The 21,585-nt window shown below is 59.5% G+C and overlaps 2 protein-coding genes across 4 annotated transcripts in view; one reads left to right on the forward strand and one right to left on the reverse strand.

The window, feature by feature from the left end:
• The window catches only part of CDK5 (cyclin dependent kinase 5), a 4,238-nt gene extending 1,306 nt beyond the window's left edge, over positions 1-2,932 (reverse strand). Inside the window, exons 1-9 of one of the 2 annotated variants that reach the window (XM_003270919.2) lie at positions 2,779-2,932; positions 2,043-2,131; positions 1,878-1,945; positions 1,706-1,766; positions 1,550-1,606; positions 723-818; positions 502-576; positions 245-341; positions 1-64 (exon numbers count right to left, since the gene is read on the reverse strand). The exon at positions 1-64 is cut by the window's left edge and continues 6 nt beyond it. In XM_003270919.2, the coding sequence (XP_003270967.1) occupies positions 1-64; positions 245-341; positions 502-576; positions 723-818; positions 1,550-1,606; positions 1,706-1,766; positions 1,878-1,945; positions 2,043-2,131; positions 2,779-2,815 (644 nt within the window). In that variant the 5' untranslated portion in view covers positions 2,816-2,932. The remainder of the gene's footprint in view (positions 65-244; positions 342-501; positions 577-722; positions 819-1,549; positions 1,607-1,705; positions 1,767-1,877; positions 1,946-2,042; positions 2,132-2,778) is intronic. The other variant, XM_030826168.1, reaches the window with a different exon arrangement.
• Positions 2,933-3,167: 235 nt separating this feature from the next.
• On the forward strand, positions 3,168-21,515 carry SLC4A2 (solute carrier family 4 member 2). Of its 2 annotated transcripts, none has more exons than XM_030826170.1 (23): positions 3,168-3,681; positions 6,904-7,017; positions 9,246-9,411; positions 9,570-9,811; positions 9,892-10,010; positions 11,555-11,787; positions 11,877-12,019; positions 12,915-13,095; positions 14,984-15,119; positions 15,222-15,387; positions 15,499-15,613; positions 15,769-15,953; positions 16,114-16,339; positions 16,432-16,647; positions 16,731-16,879; positions 16,984-17,178; positions 19,035-19,289; positions 19,395-19,484; positions 19,671-19,837; positions 20,253-20,506; positions 20,603-20,772; positions 21,012-21,185; positions 21,286-21,515. In XM_030826170.1, the coding sequence occupies exons 2-23, from the start codon at positions 6,967-6,969 to the stop codon at positions 21,364-21,366; spliced, it is 3,714 nt and encodes a 1,237-aa protein (XP_030682030.1). In that variant the 5' UTR covers positions 3,168-3,681; positions 6,904-6,966; the 3' UTR covers positions 21,367-21,515. The 2 variants fall into 2 exon arrangements, with proteins under 2 accessions (XP_030682030.1, XP_030682029.1); XM_030826169.1 differs by lacking the exon at positions 3,168-3,681 and adding an exon at positions 4,546-4,738.
• Positions 21,516-21,585: the final 70 nt, after the last annotated feature.

The raw sequence follows: 21,585 nt of genomic DNA on the forward strand, positions 1-21,585 counted from the left end.
ATCCTCTTCAACTGGTCATCGACATCATTGCCAGGAAAAAGAGGCCGCCCAGCATTGGCCAGCTCTGGGGGATAGACAGGGGGCTAAGATGTGACATGTGAGGGACCCCTCACTCTGAGGTACCCCCTGACCTTCCAGCCCCAGTCCCAGGGCCTCCCTCCCTTCCCCCAGAGGGGACCCTCCAGACCCTATTTGTCAACCCAAATGGGAAAGAAGGTGCCTCTGCAGCACCCCAGCACATCACCTGCAAAGATGCAGCCGGCTGACCACATGTCGATGGAAGTGGAGTACAGCTTGGCCCCAAAGAGGACATCCGGTGGGCGGTACCACAGTGTGACCACCTGGAGGAGACCCCGCCCCCAACAGGGACCTCCCACTTAGAGGACTGGGGAGGAGGTTTGAGGAGGAGGTTCAGAGAGGAGAGGAAAATAATGTTTTGGGTCCTGGGGTTGGAGCTGAGGGACTCCCTCCCCCAATCCCATATCCCATCTCCTAGCTCACCTCAGCTGAGTAACAGCGGACGGGAATCCCAAAGGCTCGAGCCAGGCCGAAATCAGCCAATTTCAGCTCCCCATTCTGAAGGGAATGGGAAGGGGACATGGAGAAGGGCCTTTAAGCAGCCTTGGGACAGCACAGACTCCATCCTCCCAGTCCTCTTCCCTCCGTGCTCCCCGTGCCCTGGCCCCAGCCTCCCCATTCCCCAACTTCTTCCCAAGAAGTACCCTGTTTATTAGCAGGTTCTGGGGCTTCAGGTCCCTGTGTAGCACATTTCGGCTATGACAGAATCCCAGGCCTTTTAGTAGCTGGAAGAGGAATGACTGGGAGGAGGGAGGGAGAAGGGAGTCAGATGCCCTGAACATGCAACTGTGCCCAGCAACGGGTCGGCTCCTCTCCTCACCCTGTGCTTCACTCCACCCCACCCACCTTTCAGCACCTGGTTCAGAGTGACACCATTCATTCGCCATCCAGGACCTGCCTTATACTGTGCTAGACATTAGAGGGACAAGAGTGAAGAAGCTGGCCCTGGTCCCCACCTTCCTGGACCATACAGCCTAATGGGCCTTGCCAGGTGGATCCTAGATCTGGCCTAGATCCCAGCCCATGCTGATCTTCCCTTCCTGGCCGTATCTGAGTATGCACGCCATGAACATCAACATAAATATCGTGCTGTAGTATCATTCAGGACTGGCTCCCTTGGAACCTGGACCAAGGCATTTGGTCTTGGGCCCAGAAAAGCACCTGGCACACAGTGAAGCATTCAGTAAGTATGTGTTGAATGAATGAATGTATCTCCTTGAACCTCATTTTCTCATCTCTCCAGTGTAAATAATATCACTGACGTCAGAGTGACACTGTGCGCGTCAAAGATGACCACGTGAAAATGCTCGCTAAGACTGGAGGCCCCTGGAGGGCAGAAACAGGGTTTTCTCATTCTCTAACACCCCAGAGCGTCCCTGTTCAGGGCCCAAACTTAGAGCCCAAGGGGTGCTTACACTGAATGCAGACTCCGACCCCAGCCTGAGGGGTCCCCCAACACCACTCTCCTCACCTTTACAATCTCAGGATCGAGGTCACCATTGCAGCTGTCAAAATACTTCTTCAGGTCCTGAAAAGGGATATGAGTGGGGGAATGGGACAGAGTCTAAACTCAGTCTGGGCCCCTATACCTTCCCAAGGCTGCCGTCCCCCAAACCCCGCCTTTCACCTGGTCACAGAATTCAAAAACCAAAGTCAGCTTCTTGTCGCTGTGCAGGACGTCATGAAGCCTAGGGCAAAAAAAGGTCTCAGCCAGGCAGGTCCGCCTGACAGACGTCCAGTGTCAGCCCCCACCTCCCCCAAGCGGCCACACCGGCAAGGAGCACCCGCCTCCCGCACACCTGACGATGTTCTTGTGCTTCAGCTCCTTGAGTAGGCAGATCTCCCGGAGGGCAGAACTCGGCACACCCTGCATATGTGAGGGGGCCGGGTGGGCAGCAGTCAGATCCCACCCAGCCCAGGCCCTCAAACCCCTCCCCAGGCCCTATCCCAGTCCTCAGTCCTACCTCATCATCGTCATCCAGCCTCACCCGTTTCAGAGCCACGATCTCATGAGTCTCCCGGTTTTTGGCCTTGAACACTGTTCCGTAGGTGCCTAGGGGAAGGAGGTCAGGGGTCAGGGTGAGGATGCGGCACTCTTCCCTAAGCCAGGAAATGCCTCCCGAGAAGTGAAGACAGCGTCTGAGTATGCAAGGGAAGGGATTCAGGGTGAAGGTAGGTGGGTGAGCTTTGTGAGTGAGGATGTGGCAGGTGGGGAGGGAGGAGAAGGTGCCCGCGGAGGCTCCAGGGGCTCGGCAGGAGGGGCGAGTGCGGTTGCCAGGGAAAGGATGTCTAAAATGAAGGCGGTGCTCCGGAAGGGTCTGGAAATAGTGAGGAGGGGTCTGGGAGAGGACTAAGGGGCTGCAGAAATATTGAGGTTGGAGGTCTGCAGCAAGAACCGAAGCTGGGGTTCGGGGTGAGGTTGTCCAAGTGGTGCTGAGGCTGGGGTGAGAAATTCAGGAAGTATCGCGGTTGGGAGGTCGGGTCTACTGGGAACGCTAAGGTTGGAGTGAGAGCCTGCGGGAAATGCTAACACGGGGAAGACTGGTGTCTGCACGGAGTGCTGAGCTCGGGGGCCAGGGCTGCAGCCGCTGCTGAGGTCGGAGCCTGTAGGTATTGCTGACGGTAAGGGAGCCAGGGCTTCAAGGAATGCCGAAGGATCTGCAGGGGAGCTCTTGCAGGAACATCTCGAGATTCCATTACCTTCCCCAATCTTTTCCAGTTTCTCGTATTTCTGCATCGCGGCGGCCGCGGGGACCCCTGCGGGCCCTCGGTTTTAAGACTCTGGCCCCGGCGTTGCAGAGGAGGCGGCACCTGAGCCTCGAGCCCCGCCCCGCCTGCCCGCGCAGGGCCTTCTGGGGCTTGTAGTCCTAAGACGACAAGGTCTCCCCGCAACGCCCGAGACCGAGGACAAGAAGACTACAACCCCCAGCCGTCTGCGCTCACGCTCTCTGCAGCACTCGACTCCAGGGCTCCGGTTCTACCGCGGAGGCAAACCCTGGACTTCAAGTCCCAGGAAGCAACGCGTGTCCGTTTTCCGGGCGCCCCGCCGCGGCGCCGTGGTTCCCAGTGTGCCCCGCTGTTGTTATTCCTTTATGTGCTCCCAGCCCTCTTGAAAAGGGCCGCTCCGGGACTACGCGTTCCAGAATGCAGCGGGGATGGGGGCGGAGCGCTCTCGGTTAGGGGTTTGGGGTTTGGCGGCCTAGATCTCGAGCACTGGCGGCCCAGCTCTGACCTGGTTGGTGGCATTGTGTTCCCAACGGCCTCTTGACGACCTCAGCACGGGTTTCCACCTCTCCCCAAGCCACCTAGTGACCCCAGGATTGACTGGGGAATGCCTGTGAGCGATGATGATCTCACAGGGAACAGCTGACCGCAGGGCTGGGAGGAGAACAGCTGTGCCCCTTTGAGGCTGGATTTTAGTGGAGGGACACACGGCAAAGACCCCTCTCTCTGCTGGGCCCCGTTTGTTGTCTCGGAGCCCACCCGACTGCAGCCGCTGAACTCTGACATGCTGAGGAAAACTGGGTGGAGCCCTGGGGGTTCCCCCCAGACCCCAGTCCCCGGAACAGGGCCCACTGGAGTCAGCCAGGGTGTGGCCGGCAGGTTGGTTAACCCCCTCCACAGACAAGACCACAGACCGATGCTCAGCTTGCAGCAGCCTCTACCTCATCCCTTAAAGGAGTTGATTATAGATTCCCTTGCACTGCCTCTCTAATTGTCTCATGATTGCATTCTTGAGGGCTATGGACCGAGGGAAAAGGATCCCAAACAGCACTCCTCAGCACCGGAACCAGAGTTGCTGCTAAACACGTGTTAATTAACTCGTTTCTATCTGAATGCTTTTGCATACACAAGGGAAAAGAAGCAAAAAGTGTATTCCTTATCTGGAAGACTTTGTGATTTCGTTGGGCAAATAAGAACTACACAGAAAGGTCTTGAATGATAAGTGATGGCTCTGACTAGGGTTCGATTCAGTGTGGAGGTTCCATTCAAGAGGAAGGAGGCCACCACAGCGAATCTCTGTCCCTCTCGGGAAGCGGGGAGCCCCTAACAAGTTGCCCTCTCCCAGATCAGCTCAGGGTACCGGGCAGCCAGCCTCCAGCCGCTGTCACCCTTCTCACCCGCTCGCCACCCGTCCCTCAGGGGCTTTCTTGAAGGCACGGGGGTTATTGAGGGGGGAGGCGCAAGAGAATCTCAACTCCGATACGTTTATGTTTCGACTTCCCCGAATTTCCTTGTGCCTGCGTTTTGCTGCCTGGGATCCCTAGCGTGAGAAGGGCTCCTTTCCACCCAGAGGTGCCGTAATGGAGCTAAGGGACGGCATCCTCGGGGCGCCCGAGCCCCGAGTGGGGAAGCTTGGGGCAGAGGGACGGCGGGGGCGGCCCCTGGTGCCGGGCTGTGCCTGGAAGCGCGCCCCCGCCCCGGGCCCCCGCTCCCGCCTCCCCACCCGCGAAGGCGGGACCGCGCACGGTGCGCCGGGGGGCGCGCACGCAGGGGGCTGGCCTGCCCGCGGCGCGGGGGAAAGTTGAGTTGGGAGAAGTTGGGAACGGCGGGGGCGCGCCCCGGGGTGGGCACGGGGCAGTCGTCGGGAGCGCGCGAGTGCGCCGGAGGACGGGGAGAGACCCCGAGACCCCCGGGGCACGAAGTCCAGAGCGAGCGGGTAAGCGGAGAGGTGGTGGCGGGGGAGGGCCGGGGCCGCGGAGGGAGGAAGGGAGGGGGAAGGAGAGGGGGGAACTCGGGACTCGAGCGGGGAGGGAGTGGAAGTGGAGGAAAGGGCGGAGACTGGGGCGCGGGGAACCGCGGTCTTGGGGAGAAGGATGGGGAGGCGGATGGAGTGCTGGTCGGAAGCGGGCATTCCGGGGTCCCCTTCTCAGAGTTCCCTAAAGCCAGGGTGCCGCGCCCCCTGCCACCAGGAGGGGGTAGTCTCCCCGAGGCGCCGCCGGCCCTCCCACTCCCCGGCTGGCTCCAGACCACCCCTCCCCTCCCGCCCCCACCCCCCCCGCCGGCACAGTCCTTCAGTCCCGTCCGGGGCGCCCAGACTGGGGGTTGCCCGGGGCCTCCATCCCCAATCTGCGGGTTGAGAGGCGAAGCCAGGAAAGGCGGGTGGCGGGTAAGGTCGGGACAAGGGGTCAGACAGAAGAGGGAGTAGCTGGGTGGGAATGGGAAAGACGAGCCCGGAGAGTTGGACCTGACTCCCGGGGTCGGTTTGTCCAGGCGGGGAGTTCTGTGCTGGGTGTGAGAGGCGGCACTGCCTGAAATCCAGGGTCTACTTTATCCCCCTTCGTTTCCCCCTCCAGCCCCACATGGAAGAGCTTCGGAATTTACGAGTTCACTTGGGGGGGTGGTTAATGCCCAAGTGGGGGTCCGAGGTGCTAATCCCTTGGTCAAGGGGAGAGATGCTAATCCTCTGGGCGGGTCGGGGCTGGCCCCGGGAATGTGCCCCTACCCGGATTATCGGCACCGATGCTCTGGACAGAAGCCGCTTTGTGTTCTGGGACAGCGGGGGATGGGGTGCAGAGGAGTGTGGAGGAGAGCGTCGAGAGCACAGCCTGAGGTGGGAGTGGGCACCTGCAGGTGCTCTGGGCGGACTCTCCCCACACCCTTCCCAGACTGGGTGCACTCACGCTCACCCACACCACCCGCCCTGGCTGAAGGCCTGCTGAGGGGGAGGGGAAGAGCGTGGTTAGCCAAGTTGGAGTGCTTGCCAAGAATGTGTTGCCAGGCTCCCCATCCTGGGTGACCCCCCAGACCTATATTGTTTGACGCCACACTGACTTGTCTTACTCCTGAGTCGGGCACCCCCAGTCCCCAGCAACACACTGGGAGCATCGGTACCGTCACTTTTTGCCAGTCTTGGGTGCCCCCTGTGCTGACCCACTAGGAATAGGCCCCCTGTTTGCAGGGATTGGGCTCCCTCCTGCAGCTCCTTCTCTGCCCCCACCACACAGTGTCCTCCCCAGACTCCCTACAGTCACAGTCAGGAGGGTGGCAGCACTGCCACTCAGATTTTCCTGGCTCCAGGCTCTGGAGGGGCGGGATCCAGACTGCCCCTTCAGAGGCAGAATCTCAAGGTTGCGGTGCCCACCCCCTCCCAGCCCATCACATGCCCCTCCCCTATTATAAAGCTCTGCCCAGCCCATGCCCACCTTCTGTGCCTTCCTCCCTCCCACTGAGTGAGTGGAGTTGAGCTCCTGCCCTCCACCCAGCCAGCCTGCTTCCCTCCTGCCGGCCCCCACGGACCTGGGGGAGGGAAGCCTCCTGCCGGCCAGTACTGGGGAGGGGGCGCCCCCTCCCTGCGGGGACATCTTGGGCTCTCTCCAGAGTTCTTCCACTCGTCTGCTTCCTGTCTCGGCAGCCCAGCCCCGGCTCCACGGGGTGTCTCACCCTCCCCACCACACCGTCTCTGGTCTCAGGCCCACCTCTGGTGGGTGCCCTGAGCCTGCGAGGCTCCGTTGTCTGCCTGGGCCTTCACTTCCCTCTTTCCCCAGCTCATTATCGCTCCCTCCCTCATCTCTGTTGCTTTCTCTCCGGGCCTGGGCCTTGACTCCTTTCTCCCTCATTTTTCTGCGGCCTCTCCCACCTTCTCTCTCTTCTTCCCTCTACTCAGCCTCTCGGCCCTTTTTGGCCCCACTTGCCTCAGTCCTCTCCTGTCTCCTTGTTCTTCTCTTTTCTTCCTACAAATAACTCTTCTCTGTGCTGTGGCCGCCGCTAAGGGCCACTCTGAGGCCCTTCATAGTCCAGGAGGATCCCCAGCAGCGCAGCCTGCGCGTGGTGGCTCCTGTCCTCCCAGGGCTCTCATGGTGATCGGGCCTCTCCCCCATCCAGGTTATGCCTCCACCTCGTTGCCCTGAAAGCCGCAGCGACAGCGAAAAGGGCTAAGATTCGGCCATGAGCAGCGCCCCCCGGCGCCCCGCCAAGGGCGCAGATTCTTTCCGCACGGTGAGTGTGGCCCCCAGGTCGCCAGCCCGACCGTCCCTCCCTGGGCAGCCTTGGATGCTCTGGCCAAGGGTCCTCGCCAACCAGGGGTATGAGCGTGTGTGAGTGTGTGTTGAGTGTGGAGACCGGCCAAGGGTCCTTGCTAACCAGGGGTATGAGTGTGTGCGAGTGTGTGTGTGTGTGTGTGTGAGTGTGCCATCCCTACCCTGACTTTGCATGATGGTCGTAGGGGGGGTTGGGTAGTGGGGGTATCAGACGTCTTCCAGTCCTGGGGAGGGAGTTGAGGCTGTTACCTGAAGACCTAGGTAGCTTAGCCTCAGCGGTTGAGGAACTTTGAGAACCCTGGGTCTCTCACCCAGCAACCCGTCTCAGACCCGGCCGGCCTTAGAGGCGCAGGTCAAGTCTGCACGCGGGCGAGGGTTCTGGGCGGAGCTCGCCTGCTACGACTGGCCACGCCCCCTGCCCACGTGCCACCCAGGCCCGCCCCTCCCTGCCCCCACGTGGCCACCGCTCCACATGGCCCCCTCTGGATTTTCCTAAGGAGTCTAATAATTAACCCCGTGCCACAATCAGCTCTGCTATTGGTCACTCTGGCCCAGAGGGGCACGTGACTGGGAAGGGGCGCAGGCTGGTCCCCTCCCCCTCCTTCTCAGGTTCACCCCTGCCGGCCATGGACTTCCTCCTGCGGCCTCAGGTGCGAGGGGTCTGCGACCCTCTCTCCCCATGGCGGCAAGCTCCCTGCGCCCCTCCCCGTCCCCTCGACCCACGGGGCTGCTTCTGGTGGGAGTTGGGCTGGGCGCTTGGGGGAGCCAGGGGATGGACAGGAGCCTTCCTCACAGAGGGGAGAAGCCAGCCCCCTGACCCGCTCACCTTCTCTTATCCGGTGTTCTGCCAGTCCCAGCTGCTCCAGTCCCCACCTCGCCCCTAAGACCCGCCCTTCGCCCCAGCCCTCCTCCCCGTGCTCTTCCTCGTTCGGGCTGCTGGCACCGCCATGGAGGAGGCTGCATACCCCCGCCCTTGGAGATCCCGATGCCCTTCAGGTCCAGAAGCTCTTGAACAAATATTTGGCGGCGCCTGGAGCTGAGACCGTGGGTGGGTGGGGGGCTGGACCAAGGCTGCCTGGCCGGGCGGCTGCCGCTTAGCTGGGCTGAGCTCTTGCAAGCGCCGCATTCCCTGCCGGCTGTGCCGGCCGCTGCTCCGCGCCCGCAGGATGACTCAGGTGGGGGCTGTGGGGGTGGGGTGAGGGGTGGGGCTAGGGACCTGGCCCAGGGCTCGGGCCGGGGGCCTGGGGGCTAGGGGAGCTCTCCTGGGGGCTGAAGGGCATCCATTCCGGTCCCTGCGGGGCTGGGTTTGTTTGACTCAGATGGGCTCTGGGTCGGTTAGCTTGGACGCCTCCAGAAGTTACTTTTTGGGCTCAGCAGTTGTCCTCAGGCCAACAGGAGTTTCTTCACTATCTGTCATGTGAACTTCCCGGTTCACACGCCCTCCCTCCAGGCTGCAGACGGGCTGGACACACGGGATTTCTTCCACCTGCCCTGAACTGACTACACAGCCAAGGGGGCTGGGCTGGGATGAGGGTAGCTTAGAACCCAGGGGACAGCTGCTGGGGGGACTGGGTCTCTGCATGTGAGGGGCAGACTGCTGGGGGGACACTGGGTGGCTGTGTTTGAAGGGATGTCTACTGGTAGGGGGACTGGCTTCCTGCATTTGAGGGGACAGACTGCTTGGGAGGACTGGGTCCCTATATTTGTTTCCTTTTTTTTTTTTTTTTTTTTTTTGAGATGGAGTCTCACTCTGTCACCCAGGCTGGAGTGCAGTGGCACGATCTTGGCTCACTGCAACCTCCGCCTCCCAGGTTCAAGTAATTCTCCTGCCTCAGCCTCCTGAGTAGCTGGGATTACTGGTGCCCGCCACCACGCCTGACTAATTTTTGTGTTTTTAGTAGAGATGAGGTTTCACCATGTTGGTCAGGCTGGTCTTGAACTCCTGACCTCCAGCAATCCACCCACCTCAACCTCCCAAAGTGCTGGGATTACAGGCGTGAGCCACCGTGCCTGGCCTGGGTCCCTATATTTAAGGGACAGCTGCTGGGGGGATATTGAGCCACCAGCATTAGAGGAGATAGCTGCTGGGGGGAGGGGTCCTGGGTCTCTGGCACTGGGAAGGGTGAGGTTTTGGGGTACAATTCCCAGTGAGCCCTGTGTGTTTTCTCTCTGCCTTCTTCCTCACAGCCAGAGCCAGAGAGCTTGGGCCCTGGGACGCCTGGGTTCCCCGAGCAGGAGGAAGACGAGCTTCACCGTACTCTGGGCGTGGAGCGGTTTGAGGAGATCCTGCAGGAGGCCGGGTCTCGCGGAGGGGAGGAGCCAGGCCGCAGCTATGGGGAGGAAGACTTTGAGTGTGAGGGGGCAGGCAGGGGAGGGGGAGGCAGGGGGATCAGGTTTGACCATCCAGCAGAGAAGGGACTGGGGTCCTAGTGGGAGGAGCAGGGCTGGGGGGCAGGATGGCAGGGGAGGGACACTGTGCCTGCCACAGCCAAGTCGCCCTCCTCCCTGCAGACCACCGCCAATCCTCCCACCACATCCACCACCCACTGTCCACCCACCTGCCTCCGGATGCACGCCGCCGCAAGACACCCCAGGGCCCAGGACGGAAGCCTCGAAGGCGCCCGGGAGCCTCCCCGACTGGAGAAACCCCCACCATTGAGGAGGGGGAGGAAGATGAGGATGAGGCCAGCGAGGCTGAGGGGGCCCGGGCACTCACGCAGCCGTCCCCTGCCTCCACACCCTCCTCGGTGCAGGTGCGCTGGGCACGGGCCCCTAGGGGATGTCGGCAGGGCCCTGGCCTGGGCACTCCTGCCCACATGGGTCCCTGTTACAGTTCTTTCTCCAAGAGGATGACAGTGCTGACCGGAAGGCAGAAAGGACCAGTCCATCTTCCCCTGCACCACTGCCCCACCAGGAGGCCACTCCTCGGGCCTCCAAAGGGGCCCAGGCTGAGTAAGTACACCCCAATCAACAGTGTCCCCAACAGACACTTCCCCTGCTAGGACAGTGAGGTGATGCTGGAACAAAGCATGAGCCTTGGAATCACCAGGCCAGGGTTCAAATCCCAGGCCTGCCCTCACTGGCTGGGCAAGTAAATTAAGCTCTCCAAGCCCCAGGTTCCTCATCGGAAACCAAGCATAATAGAACCTTTCTCACTGGGTGGCTGTAGGGATTAAGGGTGGTGTGAATTAAAGTTCTAAGTATGGTTTAGCCTGGCAAAGAACATGCGCTGCCTAAGCTGTCTCCCACCCCTGCCCGTCTCCCACCCCTGCCCGTCTCCCACCCCTGCCTGTGGTGTAGTGGGAGCAATAGCCAGCACTGGCTCAGGTACTGGACTGGTGACCTCCCAGCAATTGCTGGAGGCCCCAGGGTTCAAGAGGCAAAGGAGACCCCCTCTCCTTGGGGCACTGCCAACACACTCTGGTCGGAAACCAAACGTTATCATGTGAGATGGCATCAGCATGTTGTCACTGCACCCAGTGGCTGGTTCAGGCAAAGTGTCAGTACCAGTGGATGATTGGCATTTGGGGGAAGGCTTCCTGGAGAAAATGACTTTGAACTAGGTCTCAAGGTCATTACTATCACGGACCTGTTGTTTTCTGGGTGCCAGGGAGCGTGAAGGGCTGCGGGAAGTGAAGGGCATGTTGTCCCCTCTGGGAGCGCATAACTTGCTGGGACCGTGGCACAGATGCGGGCGGCGGGTTACAGCGGCCTTGGGGGCGCCAGGATGGCCAGGAGGAGGCTGGGGCTTCCGAGAAAGCCTGGCAGCAGGAAAGGTTTGGATTTGTGGGCCAGGGCACGTGGGGGCTAGGAAAGCCTGGTCATGGGAGGGGACATGAGCTTGGAGCTCTGGGGTCTCTTGATGTTGTGAGAGAGGGGTAGGACCACGTGGCAGGGCCCTGGCCACCCAGTGTGGCAGAGAGAAGGGACAGAGCAGAAGCTGGCATCTGTGAAGCCTGAGGCTTACCCCTCCTCCCAGGGCAGGAAGCTGTCTGCCATCTCCAGGGCCCAGTGCCACAGACTTTATTCCTCTTGATTAAACATAGGCCCCTGTGAACCTCTTGAGTCCCATGGCTAGGGGTGTGCCAGGGGGTGAGGGGGCAGGGGGATGAATGCTGACTGTCAGGAAGCAGCGTCCTGAGCTTTTCTGCACCAGGCCCTGCACTGGGATTTTTCCAAAATCTCACCCCTCATGTCACCGCCAAAAGCTGGCCTCAGCCCTGGCTGCTGAGGAGCAGTTGACGTTCGCAGTGGACGTTCAGAAGGGCCTTGGGGTGACCGTTTGGGGCTGCACAGCCAGAAAAGGGGTTGGGGTTCGGATGCTGGCAGTCTGCATCCAGAATCCTCCCGCTCCCCATACCTGCGCCTCCCGGGAGTGGGAGCTAGGAGGGCCCGGAGTCCGATGTGGGTCCCCTCCCTGGCTACCCACTGCGTGGGTGCTGGCCATGGGGGAGGAGGCCGGCTCTCTCGGGCTCACAGCCATTCTGTCTGCCTAGAACCCAGGTGGAGGAGACGGTGGCGGTGGCCAGTGGCACCGCAGGGGGTGACGACGGGGGTGCCTCGGGGCGCCCCCTGCCCAAAGCCCAGCCTGGACACCGCAGCTACAACCTTCAGGAGAGGAGGCGCATCGGGAGCATGACCGGGGCTGAACAGGCACTGCTGCCCCGGGTCCCTACGGATGAGAGTGAGGCCCAGACGCTGGCCACGGCCGACCTAGACCTCATGAAGAGTGAGTGCCAGGCCTGGGCCTAGCCCGGCACTGGTGGGCAAAGGAGTGAGAGAAAGGGGGAGCCCAGCCTTGGTCCTCTGTCCCCACAGGTCACCGGTTTGAGGACGTTCCTGGGGTGCGGCGGCACTTGGTGCGGAAGAATGCCAAAGGTTCCACACAGAGTGGCCGAGAAGGGCGGGAGCCTGGCCCCACACCTCGGGCCCGATCCCGGGCCCCGCACAAGCCCCATGAGGTACCATGCTCTGCTTCATGCTCTTCCATCAACTTCCCATCCCCAGCTTCCCCCCATGACCCTGCCCCTACCTCTCAGACCAGCTGTAATCTCAAGCCTCAGGGTTGCCACCTTTGTTTTGTTGTTGTTTGAGACAGTCTCACTCTGTTGCCCAGGCTGGAGTACAGTGGTGTGATCTCGGCTCACTGCAACCTCTGCCTCCTGGGTTTAAGCGATTCTCCTGCCTCAGCCTCCTGAGTAGCTGGGATTACAGGCACCTGCAACGCCCAGCTAATTTTCGTATTTTTAGTAGAGATGGGGTTTTACCATGTTGGCCAGGCTGGTCTCCAACTCCTAGCCTCAAGGAATCCGCCCGCCTCGGCCTCCCAAAGTGCTGGGATTACAGGCGTGAGCTGCCACGCTGGGCCCAGGGATGCCACCTTTGGTTGTGAAGGTTGTACACTGCACAAGAGTGCAGTATACACATCTTAGAGCTTATTGACTTGGGCACTGTGATTATGCTCCCCATGGTGGATGTCATTGATTTGAGTATTGTGGTTATAATTCACATCTGTTAAAAGGCCTACAAAATGCCATTGCTTTCATATACAGTGGCCATTTCTCAAGCGCTTGCTCTGAGTCACGTAGCGTGCCATGTGCTTTTCCTTTTCATACTCCTGACAGTTCTTTGAGGTGGGTATTATTCCCATTTGACAGATGAGGGAAACTGCGTCTCATTGGTTAGTCAGTTGTCCAGGGTCCCAGCTGGCTGTGGGACTGGTGCGCCTGTGCACCACTCACTGTGCTCGAGCTCTCCAGGGTCACTTGGCTCCCTCTGACATCACTCACCTCTGACACCCATCCCAGGGCTGCCTCCGGCTCTGTACCCTGAAATGCCTTCTCTTCTCTCCCCAAGGTGTTTGTGGAGCTGAATGAGTTGCTCCTGGACAAAAACCAGGAGCCCCAGTGGCGGGAGACAGCTCGCTGGATCAAATTTGAAGAGGACGTGGAGGAGGAGACCGAGCGCTGGGGGAAGCCCCACGTGGCCTCCCTCTCCTTCCGCAGTCTCCTGGAGCTCCGCAGGACCCTGGCCCATGGTAACCCCGCTCCCCTCCACCTCCCGCCTGGCCAGTCCCCAGGAAATTCTCCCAAATGGCCCCAAATCTGTCTTGAGCCCCATGTTATGTGACAGCCCCAGAGCCCAGAGGAAGCATGGTCCACACCCAGCTCACATTTGCATTTTCGGGCAGCAGCTTCTTGATATTCTCAGATAACAACTGAAGCCGATGTGTTTTGGTTGCGAAAATGTTCGAGAAGCTATTTTGATGTAAAGCTTTCTGAAATTCCTGGCATGCCTTGGTACCATCTTACAGATTCTGTGGAATGTGATCTAATCTGTAGCTGTGTAGACCTCACGAAATGACCACCGACCACAAATGCAGGACTTCCAAGCTCTGTGTTTGCTTGCTCCTTCCCAGTGGGTGATCACTTTCAGTTGTTGTTAAAAGGCCTCTTTCCAAGCAGCTGAGGTTCTGTGGTTTGAGGCAGCCTAGGAAAAAATTAATTTTTTTTTTTTTTAAGACAGGATCTTGCTCTGTTGCCCAGGCTGGAGTACAGTGGTGCAATCTTGGCTCACTGCAACCTCCACCTCCCAGGCTCAAGTGATCCTCCTGCCTGAGCCTCCCAAGCAGCTGGAACTACTGGAACTAGGCGCGTGCTACCATGCCTACCTAATTGTTGTATTTTTAGTGGAGATGGAGTTTCACCAATGTTGCCCAGACTGGTCTCAAACTCCTGAGCTCAAGTGATCTACCCGCCTCAGCCTCCCAAAATGTTGGGAATACAGGCATGAGCCACTGTGCCTGGCTTAAAATTAAATTAAAAAAAAAAAAAGTGGCTGGGCGCGGTGGCTCACGCTTGTAATCCCAGCACTTTGGGAGGCCGAGGTGGGCGGATCACGAGGTCAGGAGATCGAGACCACGGTGAAACCCCATCTCTACTAAAAATACATAGCTGGGCGTGGTGGCGGGCGCCTGTAGTCCCAGCTACTCGGAGAGGCTGAGGCAGGAGAATGGCGTGAACCCGGGAGGCGGAGTTTGCAGTAAGCCAAGATCATGCCACTGCACTCCAGCCTGGACGACAGAGCGAGACTCCGTCACCAAAAAAAAAAAAAAAAAAAAAAAAAAAAAAAAAAGAAGCAGCTGAGGACCTAGAAACCTGCTTTTAGAATTGTTTCCCAACTAAGAGTCCATAGGCCCCAAGCGAGGCTCAGGGGCTTTGGGTAAAGGGCCGCCGTGGAAGGGCTTTCTCACTGGGCCTTGTGGTCTCCAGCCTGGCTGCCCAGGGGCGTTTGGTTCTGTTTATTCTTTAGTCTTTGTTCCTGAAAGTTGGCCCTGCCAGATGAATGACCTGGTAACTTTTGAAAGGACTGTTATTTCTGTGTGCAATGGCGAGGGGAGGTCGAAAAGCCGACAGGGAAGTCAAGAAGCTTGGAGCGGAGGGGGGTCTTCAGATGGCTCCGGGGTGGCCACACGGACGAGGCCGCAGACCAGCTGAGTTGTGTATCAGAGGGTAGAACTAGGCCCCTAGAGTGACACAGCACCTGGCTCACTTAGAGGAGAGTTTTCTAACAGCCAAGAGGGTTCAGCCAGAGTGGGCGGCCTAGACCGTCCCCATGGAGGCCGGATGCTCCCTGGAAGGGGTGTCTGACAGGCGTGGCCTAGATGGCCTCTCTGGTCACTGAGGTTCGGTGGTCTCTGTGGAGCCTCATAACGTTCCTGGGGGTCTGGGGGAGGGGAGGAACCAGAGGGTTGATGTGACCTGGGCTCCTGTGGGAGCCAGAACTCGAGCCCGCGTCCTTCATGTGTAGGCTGGTGTTCCAGCCCCGGAACCCACCCACCTGTCCCCAGCTGCTGCTCTCATCCCATCTCCTGCCATTGTTTTGCGACCTGGGGCTGAGGGGCCCTCTGTGCCATCTTATGCTAGGGGCTGTGCTCTTGGATCTGGACCAGCAGACCCTGCCCGGAGTGGCCCACCAGGTGGTGGAGCAGATGGTCATCTCTGACCAGATCAAGGCCGAGGACAGGGCCAACGTGCTGCGGGCTCTGCTGCTGAAACACAGGTGGGGTCCTGTGGGCCAGCTGGGGACCACACTTCATCCAGCCCACCTGCCCCGGCCCTTGTCATTGACCCTCCTTTGCCTCACTGCCCTCTGCCCCACCAGCCACCCAAGTGATGAGAAGGACTTCTCCTTCCCCCGCAACATCTCAGCTGGCTCCCTGGGCTCCCTGCTGGGGCATCACCACGGTCAGGGGGCTGAGAGTGACCCCCACGTCACCGAGCCTCTCATTGGAGGTGTTCCCGAGGCCCGGCTGGAGGTGGAGCGAGAGGTGAGGGGAGAAGCAGCCCTGTCTGGGCTGGCGGCAGGGCTGAGGAAGCCTGGGTGTAGACTCAGAGTGGGAGGGGCCTGGCTGGGCTGAGCTCTGTTCTGTGTCCCCCAGCGTGAGCTGCCGCCTCCAGCACCACCAGCTGGCATCACCCGCTCCAAGTCCAAGCATGAGCTGAAACTGCTGGAGAAGATCCCTGAGAATGCCGAGGCCACGGTGGTCCTCGTGGGTACGTGGGGCAGGTCACATGTAGGGGGTTTGGTGGCCAGGCCTTGAGGCAGGGTCCTGTAGTCTCCCTGGCCCTGCCTTGATGCTACGTCGGGCGAGGGACTGGAAGGCGGTCCTGCTGCTCTGCTCTTGCCCATGATGGTCCCACGCCCCTAGGCTGCGTGGAGTTCCTCTCCCGCCCCACCATGGCCTTTGTGCGGCTCCGGGAGGCCGTGGAGTTGGACGCAGTGTTGGAGGTGCCGGTGCCTGTGCGTTTCCTCTTCCTGCTGCTGGGCCCGAGTAGCGCCAACATGGACTACCACGAGATCGGCCGCTCCATCTCCACCCTCATGTCAGACAAGGTCAGCTACCCTCCTCCTCTGGGCCCTGCTTCCTGGAGCCCATCCTGGGCCAGTCTTGATCCCCATGACTGCCTCCCACCCACTGGCCTTGCCCACCCTCAGCTTCAGGCCCTCAGCCCTCTTCTTTGTGCCCTCCCCAATCCCCATCCTGCTTTGGCAGCAATTCCACGAGGCAGCCTACCTGGCTGACGAGCGGGAGGACCTGCTGACGGCCATCAACGCCTTCCTGGACTGCAGCGTGGTGCTGCCACCCTCAGAAGTGCAGGGCGAGGAGCTGCTGCGCTCTGTGGCCCACTTCCAGCGCCAGATGCTCAAGAAGCGGGAGGAGCAGGGCCGGCTGCTGCCTACAGGGGCCGGGCTGGAGCCCAAATCTGCCCAAGATAAGGGTACGGCCAGGGCGGGCTGGGGCCAGGGCTGCCTCAAGGGGGTGAGGTGGGCAAGAGGGGCTGGGGCGCCCTGACGGAGGCCTGGGTTGCAGCGCTCCTGCAGATGGTAGAGGCAGCAGGGGCAGCTGAAGACGATCCCCTTCGGCGGACGGGGCGGCCCTTCGGGGGGCTGATCCGAGATGTGCGGCGCCGCTATCCCCACTACCTGAGTGACTTCCGAGATGCACTTGACCCTCAGTGCCTGGCCGCCGTCATCTTCATCTACTTTGCCGCCCTGTCTCCTGCCATCACCTTTGGGGGGCTGCTGGGTGAGGAGAGCCTTCAGGTAGGGGGTGGCGGGGACTGCCCAGGGCCTGGCCACCAGCTCCTGAGCTGGTTCCTGCACCCCTAGGAGAGAAGACGCAGGACCTGATAGGGGTATCGGAGCTGATTATGTCCACAGCGCTCCAGGGCGTGGTCTTCTGCCTCCTGGGTGCCCAGCCCCTGTTGGTGATCGGCTTCTCAGGGCCCCTGCTGGTCTTTGAGGAGGCCTTCTTCTCGGTGAGGGCTCTTCCCGCCCATCTCCAGCCGCCCCTCCTGTGCCCTAGACACTTCCCCACAGCATCCCCACCCAGAGCTCGGGACCTGACTGCCCCTGCCTCCAGTTCTGTAGCAGCAACCACCTGGAGTACCTGGTGGGCCGCGTGTGGATCGGCTTCTGGCTGGTGTTCCTGGCCCTGCTCATGGTGGCTCTGGAGGGGAGCTTCCTGGTCCGCTTCGTCTCCCGCTTCACCCAGGAGATCTTCGCCTTCTTGATCTCACTCATCTTCATCTATGAGACCTTCTACAAGCTGGTGAAGGTGGGCAGTCCCCTGCCGAGAGCTGGGCCAGGAGGGCCGAGGTCTCAGGGCTGGAGGGAGTCTCTTGGTCCCATCCTCTGGATTTGAGGCCAGGCTGGTCTGGAGCATCCCCAGGGCTTGTTGCCAACACATACACCAGGGCTTCAGATTAATCTTTTAATTAATCAATTAATTAATTAATTCGAGACAGTCTTACTCTGTTGCCCAGGCTGGAGTGCAGTGGCGTGACCTTGGCTCACTGCAACTTCTGCCTCCTGGGTTCAAGCGATTTTCCTGCCTCAGCCTCCCAAGTAGCTGGGATTATAGGTGTGCACCGCTGTACCTGGCTAATTTTTGTATCTTTAGTAGAGACGGGCTTCACCATGTTGGTGAAGCTTGTCTTGAACTCTTGACCTCAGGTGATCCACCCACCTCGGCCTCCCAAAATGCTGGGATCACAGGATTTAGCCACCACGCCTGGCCTTAATTTATTTTCAAACAGCAACTCGAACCAGACAGATCAATCTTTCAAAAACTCATACTTTTATTTCTTTTTTTTTTTGAGACAGAGTGTTGCTTTGTCACCCAGGCTGGAGTGCAGTTTTGGTGCAATCTCTGCTCACTGCAACCTCTGCCTCCTGGGTTGAAGTGGTTCTCCTGCCTCAGCCTCCCAAGTAGCTGGGATTACAGGCACACGCCACCATGCCCGGCTAAATTTTTTGTATTTTTTTAGTAGAGATGGGGTTTTACCATGTTGGCCAGGCTGGTCTTGAACTCCTGGCCTCAAGTGATCCGCCCGCCTCACCTCCCAAAGTGCTGGGATTACAGGTGTGAGCCACTGCACCCAGCCAAAAACTCATACTTTTATTTTTTTAAATCTCCTATATTTAATGGCACAGTGGCACCATTAGAGCTCACTGTTACTTCAAACTCCTGAGCTCAAGTGATCCTTCTGCCTCAGCCACCCTAATAGCTGGTACTACAGGCAGGCCCCACACCTGGCTAATTTTTAAGTTTTTTGAAGAGGCCTGCCTAGATTGCCCAGGCTTGTCTGGAACTCCTGGTCTCAAGCAGTCCTCCTGCCTTGACCTCCCAAAGTGTTGGGCTTATAGGCATGAGCCACCAGGCCCAGTCCATCTCTATTTTGTTTTATTTTATTTGTTTATTTGTTTTTTTGAGACAGAGTCTTGCTCTGTTGCCCAGGCTGGAGTGCAGTGGCGTGACTTCACCTCACTGCAACTTCAGCATCCCGGGTTCAAGCGATTCTCCTGCCTCTGCCTCAGCCTCTCAAGTAGCTGGAATTACAGGTGCCCACCATGCCCAGCTAATTTTTGTATTTTTAGCAGAGACAGGGAAGGCTGGTTTCGAACTCCTGACCTCAAGTGATCTGCCCACCTCGGCCTCCCAAAGTGCTAAAATTACAGGCGTGAACCACCGCACCCGGCCTGTTTTTTTATTTTAAAAAATATATTATTTTTAATTTGGTTTTAAAACTCACATTTTTTAATAACAAAGGTACATTTTTGTTAAAATGTCAATCCAGAAGTGTAGAAAGGGGAAAGGCTCCAGAGGTGACAGTCAGTCTGGGCATCAGATGTGTGTGACAGGCCACTCTGTGGTCCTCTGCGCTCATGTCCTCCTCCTTTAGGCCCCTGGATCCTCTCTGGGCCTTCCTGACTTATACTAGCCGCTCAGTCTTTTCTGCCCCACACTGCCCTGTGCTCACAGCTGGTTCGCTGTCTTAATTCAACAAGACAAGCTCCTTGAAAGCAGGCCAGCCTTTCCCCTGCCCCACCCCTTCCACCCAACACTCACTGAGCCCCAGGAGTCTTTTCTGCAGTCCAGCTGATGGAGGCCGTGTGGCCTCCTCTCCCCAGATCTTCCAGGAGCACCCCCTGCATGGCTGCTCAGCCTCCAACAGTTCAGAGGTGGACGGCGGTGAGAACATGACATGGGCCGGGGCAAGACCCACGCTGGGGCCGGGCAACAGGAGCTTGGCTGGGCAGTCTGGGCAGGGGAAGCCCCGGGGCCAGCCCAACACGGCCCTGCTGTCGCTGGTGCTCATGGCCGGCACCTTCTTCATCGCCTTCTTCCTGCGCAAATTCAAGAACAGCCGGTTCTTTCCTGGCCGGGTGCGTGGGCTTAAAGGCCAAGAGGGGGTTAGGGGCAGGAAGGGGGGTGGCAGGAAGTCAGCGGCTGTGGTGGCAGGCCTCTGAGCGCTGTGCCTGCCCACTCAGATCCGGCGGGTGATTGGGGACTTTGGGGTGCCCATCGCCATCCTCATCATGGTGCTTGTGGATTACAGTATTGAGGACACCTATACCCAGGTAAGGTGCTGCCCGCAGCAGGCAAGTGCTGCTGCCTCTGCCACCCCGGGTGTAGGTGTTCCTCTCCAGCCTCTAAACCCAGCCTGTCCTTAAGCTTAAGCCTGTCCTTAAGACGCCAATCCCTTTCCATGGCATGCCCTCCACATTCACCTTAACCCTTGTCCCTACACTGTGTCTGCCCTGCAGAAGCTGAGCGTTCCCAGTGGATTCTCAGTGACTGCCCCAGGAAAGAGGGGCTGGGTCATCAACCCCCTGGGAGAGAAGAGCCCCTTCCCTGTGTGGATGATGGTTGCCAGCCTGCTGCCTGCCATCTTGGTCTTCATTCTCATCTTCATGGAGACACAGATCACCACGTGAGTGGTCCTAGCCGAAGGGGTGTGAGAGGCCAGAGCCCCAGGCCAGGCTGGAGAACTCAGCATGGAACCTCCAGCCACACTGGGCAATCCCAGGGACCTTAGGGAACCTTGGATGCCCAGATGGCCACAGTTTATTCTGTAGACAGCAGAAAAACCCCCTGATGTTTGCTGGGACAGGAACAGCACGTGGAGGGGCAGGCCAGCCTGGCAGGGCTAGCTGGGAGCTGTCGTGGAAGATAAGGGCTGGGGGCCCAGGTTTTGCTCTGTAACGGAATTTGAATCCTGACGGAATGGGCAGGGACTGCCAGGTTCCAAAGCCAGATGGAGGGACTGGCTGGGCATTATGGAAAGACCCTGTGGTCTGCGGAGCTGAGTCTAGCCTAGGCCTCAGCAGCACCCCTCCCACTCTCAGGCTCATCATCTCCAAGAAAGAGCGCATGCTGCAGAAGGGCTCCGGCTTCCACCTGGACCTGCTGCTCATCGTGGCCATGGGTGGCATCTGTGCCCTCTTTGGCCTGCCCTGGTTGGCTGCTGCCACTGTCCGCTCTGTCACTCACGCCAACGCGCTCACTGTCATGAGCAAGGCTGTGGCACCTGGGGACAAGCCCAAGATTCAGGAGGTCAAGGAGCAGCGGGTGACGGGGCTGCTGGTTGCCCTGCTTGTGGGTACGTTCCTCTTGCCCTTCCTTTCCCAGTGGATTCCCCAGGGCTACTGGGGCCAGGGGACCCCGGGGCCAACTCTTTCTCCTGTGCCTCCCATAGGCCTCTCCATAGTTATCGGGGATCTGCTCCGGCAGATCCCCCTGGCCGTGCTCTTTGGAATTTTCCTGTACATGGGAGTCACCTCCCTTAATGGGATCCAGTTCTATGAGCGGCTGCATCTGCTGCTCATGCCGCCCAAACACCACCCAGATGTCACTTACGTCAAGAAGGTGAGCCCCCCAACTGCCCACCGGAAGGGGTGTGCCTCTGGCCATCCTGGTCTACTTGGGTCACTCTCCAGCTGCCCCCTCCCATCTGCCCACTTCAGCCAGCCCCCACCTCCTCTCTGTACCAACCCAGCTCTGTGGCACCTAGGAATGTTCTTCCATCCCCGCCTCCGAAGAGGGGAGAGGCTCTTCCCAGCAGCAGGCTAGGGAGGAACCTGGGCTCACCTGTCTCCGCCCCCCAGGTCCGGACCCTCCGTATGCACCTGTTCACGGCCCTGCAGCTGCTCTGCCTGGCCCTGCTCTGGGCTGTCATGTCCACAGCTGCCTCCCTGGCCTTCCCCTTCATCCTCATCCTCACAGTGCCGCTCCGCATGGTGGTGCTCACCCGCATCTTCACCGACCGAGAGATGAAATGTGTAAGCCCTCCCGCCTGCCTCCCCCAGTCCCTCTTGCCTCCCTGTGGATCTGGAAAGGCCCCCCCACTTCCCTTCTTGACCGCCACCTCCCCACACACAGCTGGATGCTAACGAGGCAGAGCCGGTGTTTGATGAGCGGGAGGGTGTGGACGAGTACAATGAGATGCCCATGCCTGTGTAGCCGCCGCCGAGGGACCGATGGACGAGGGGACAGGCTGGTGGGATGGGGTTCCCCCTCCCATGCCCCTCCCTCCTTTTTATTTAAGTGAATAATTTAAAGTCCTCTCCTCCCCCACTGCCCCTGCAGTAAAGTGCTTTGGCCCCCACCTATCTGTGGCCTTTTGTCTTTGTATGGGGGGGCATGAATGGAAAAGAGGTGGGGGACCCAGCTCTGCTCCCC

Source organism: Nomascus leucogenys, chromosome 13 (genome assembly GCF_006542625.1).
Source record: "Nomascus leucogenys isolate Asia chromosome 13, Asia_NLE_v1, whole genome shotgun sequence".
NCBI lineage: Eukaryota > Metazoa > Chordata > Mammalia > Primates > Hylobatidae > Nomascus > Nomascus leucogenys.

Coding starts and splice junctions, on each gene's coding strand:
- SLC4A2 (XM_030826170.1), top strand. CDS start 6,967: ATGAGCAGCGCCCCCCGGCGCCCCGCCAAGGGCGCAGATTCTTTCCGC. Junction 7,018..9,245: donor GCGCAGATTCTTTCCGCACG/GTGAGTGTGGCC, acceptor TCTTCCTCACAG/CCAGAGCCAGAGAGCTTGGG. Junction 13,096..14,983: donor CCGCAGGACCCTGGCCCATG/GTAACCCCGCTC, acceptor ATCTTATGCTAG/GGGCTGTGCTCTTGGATCTG.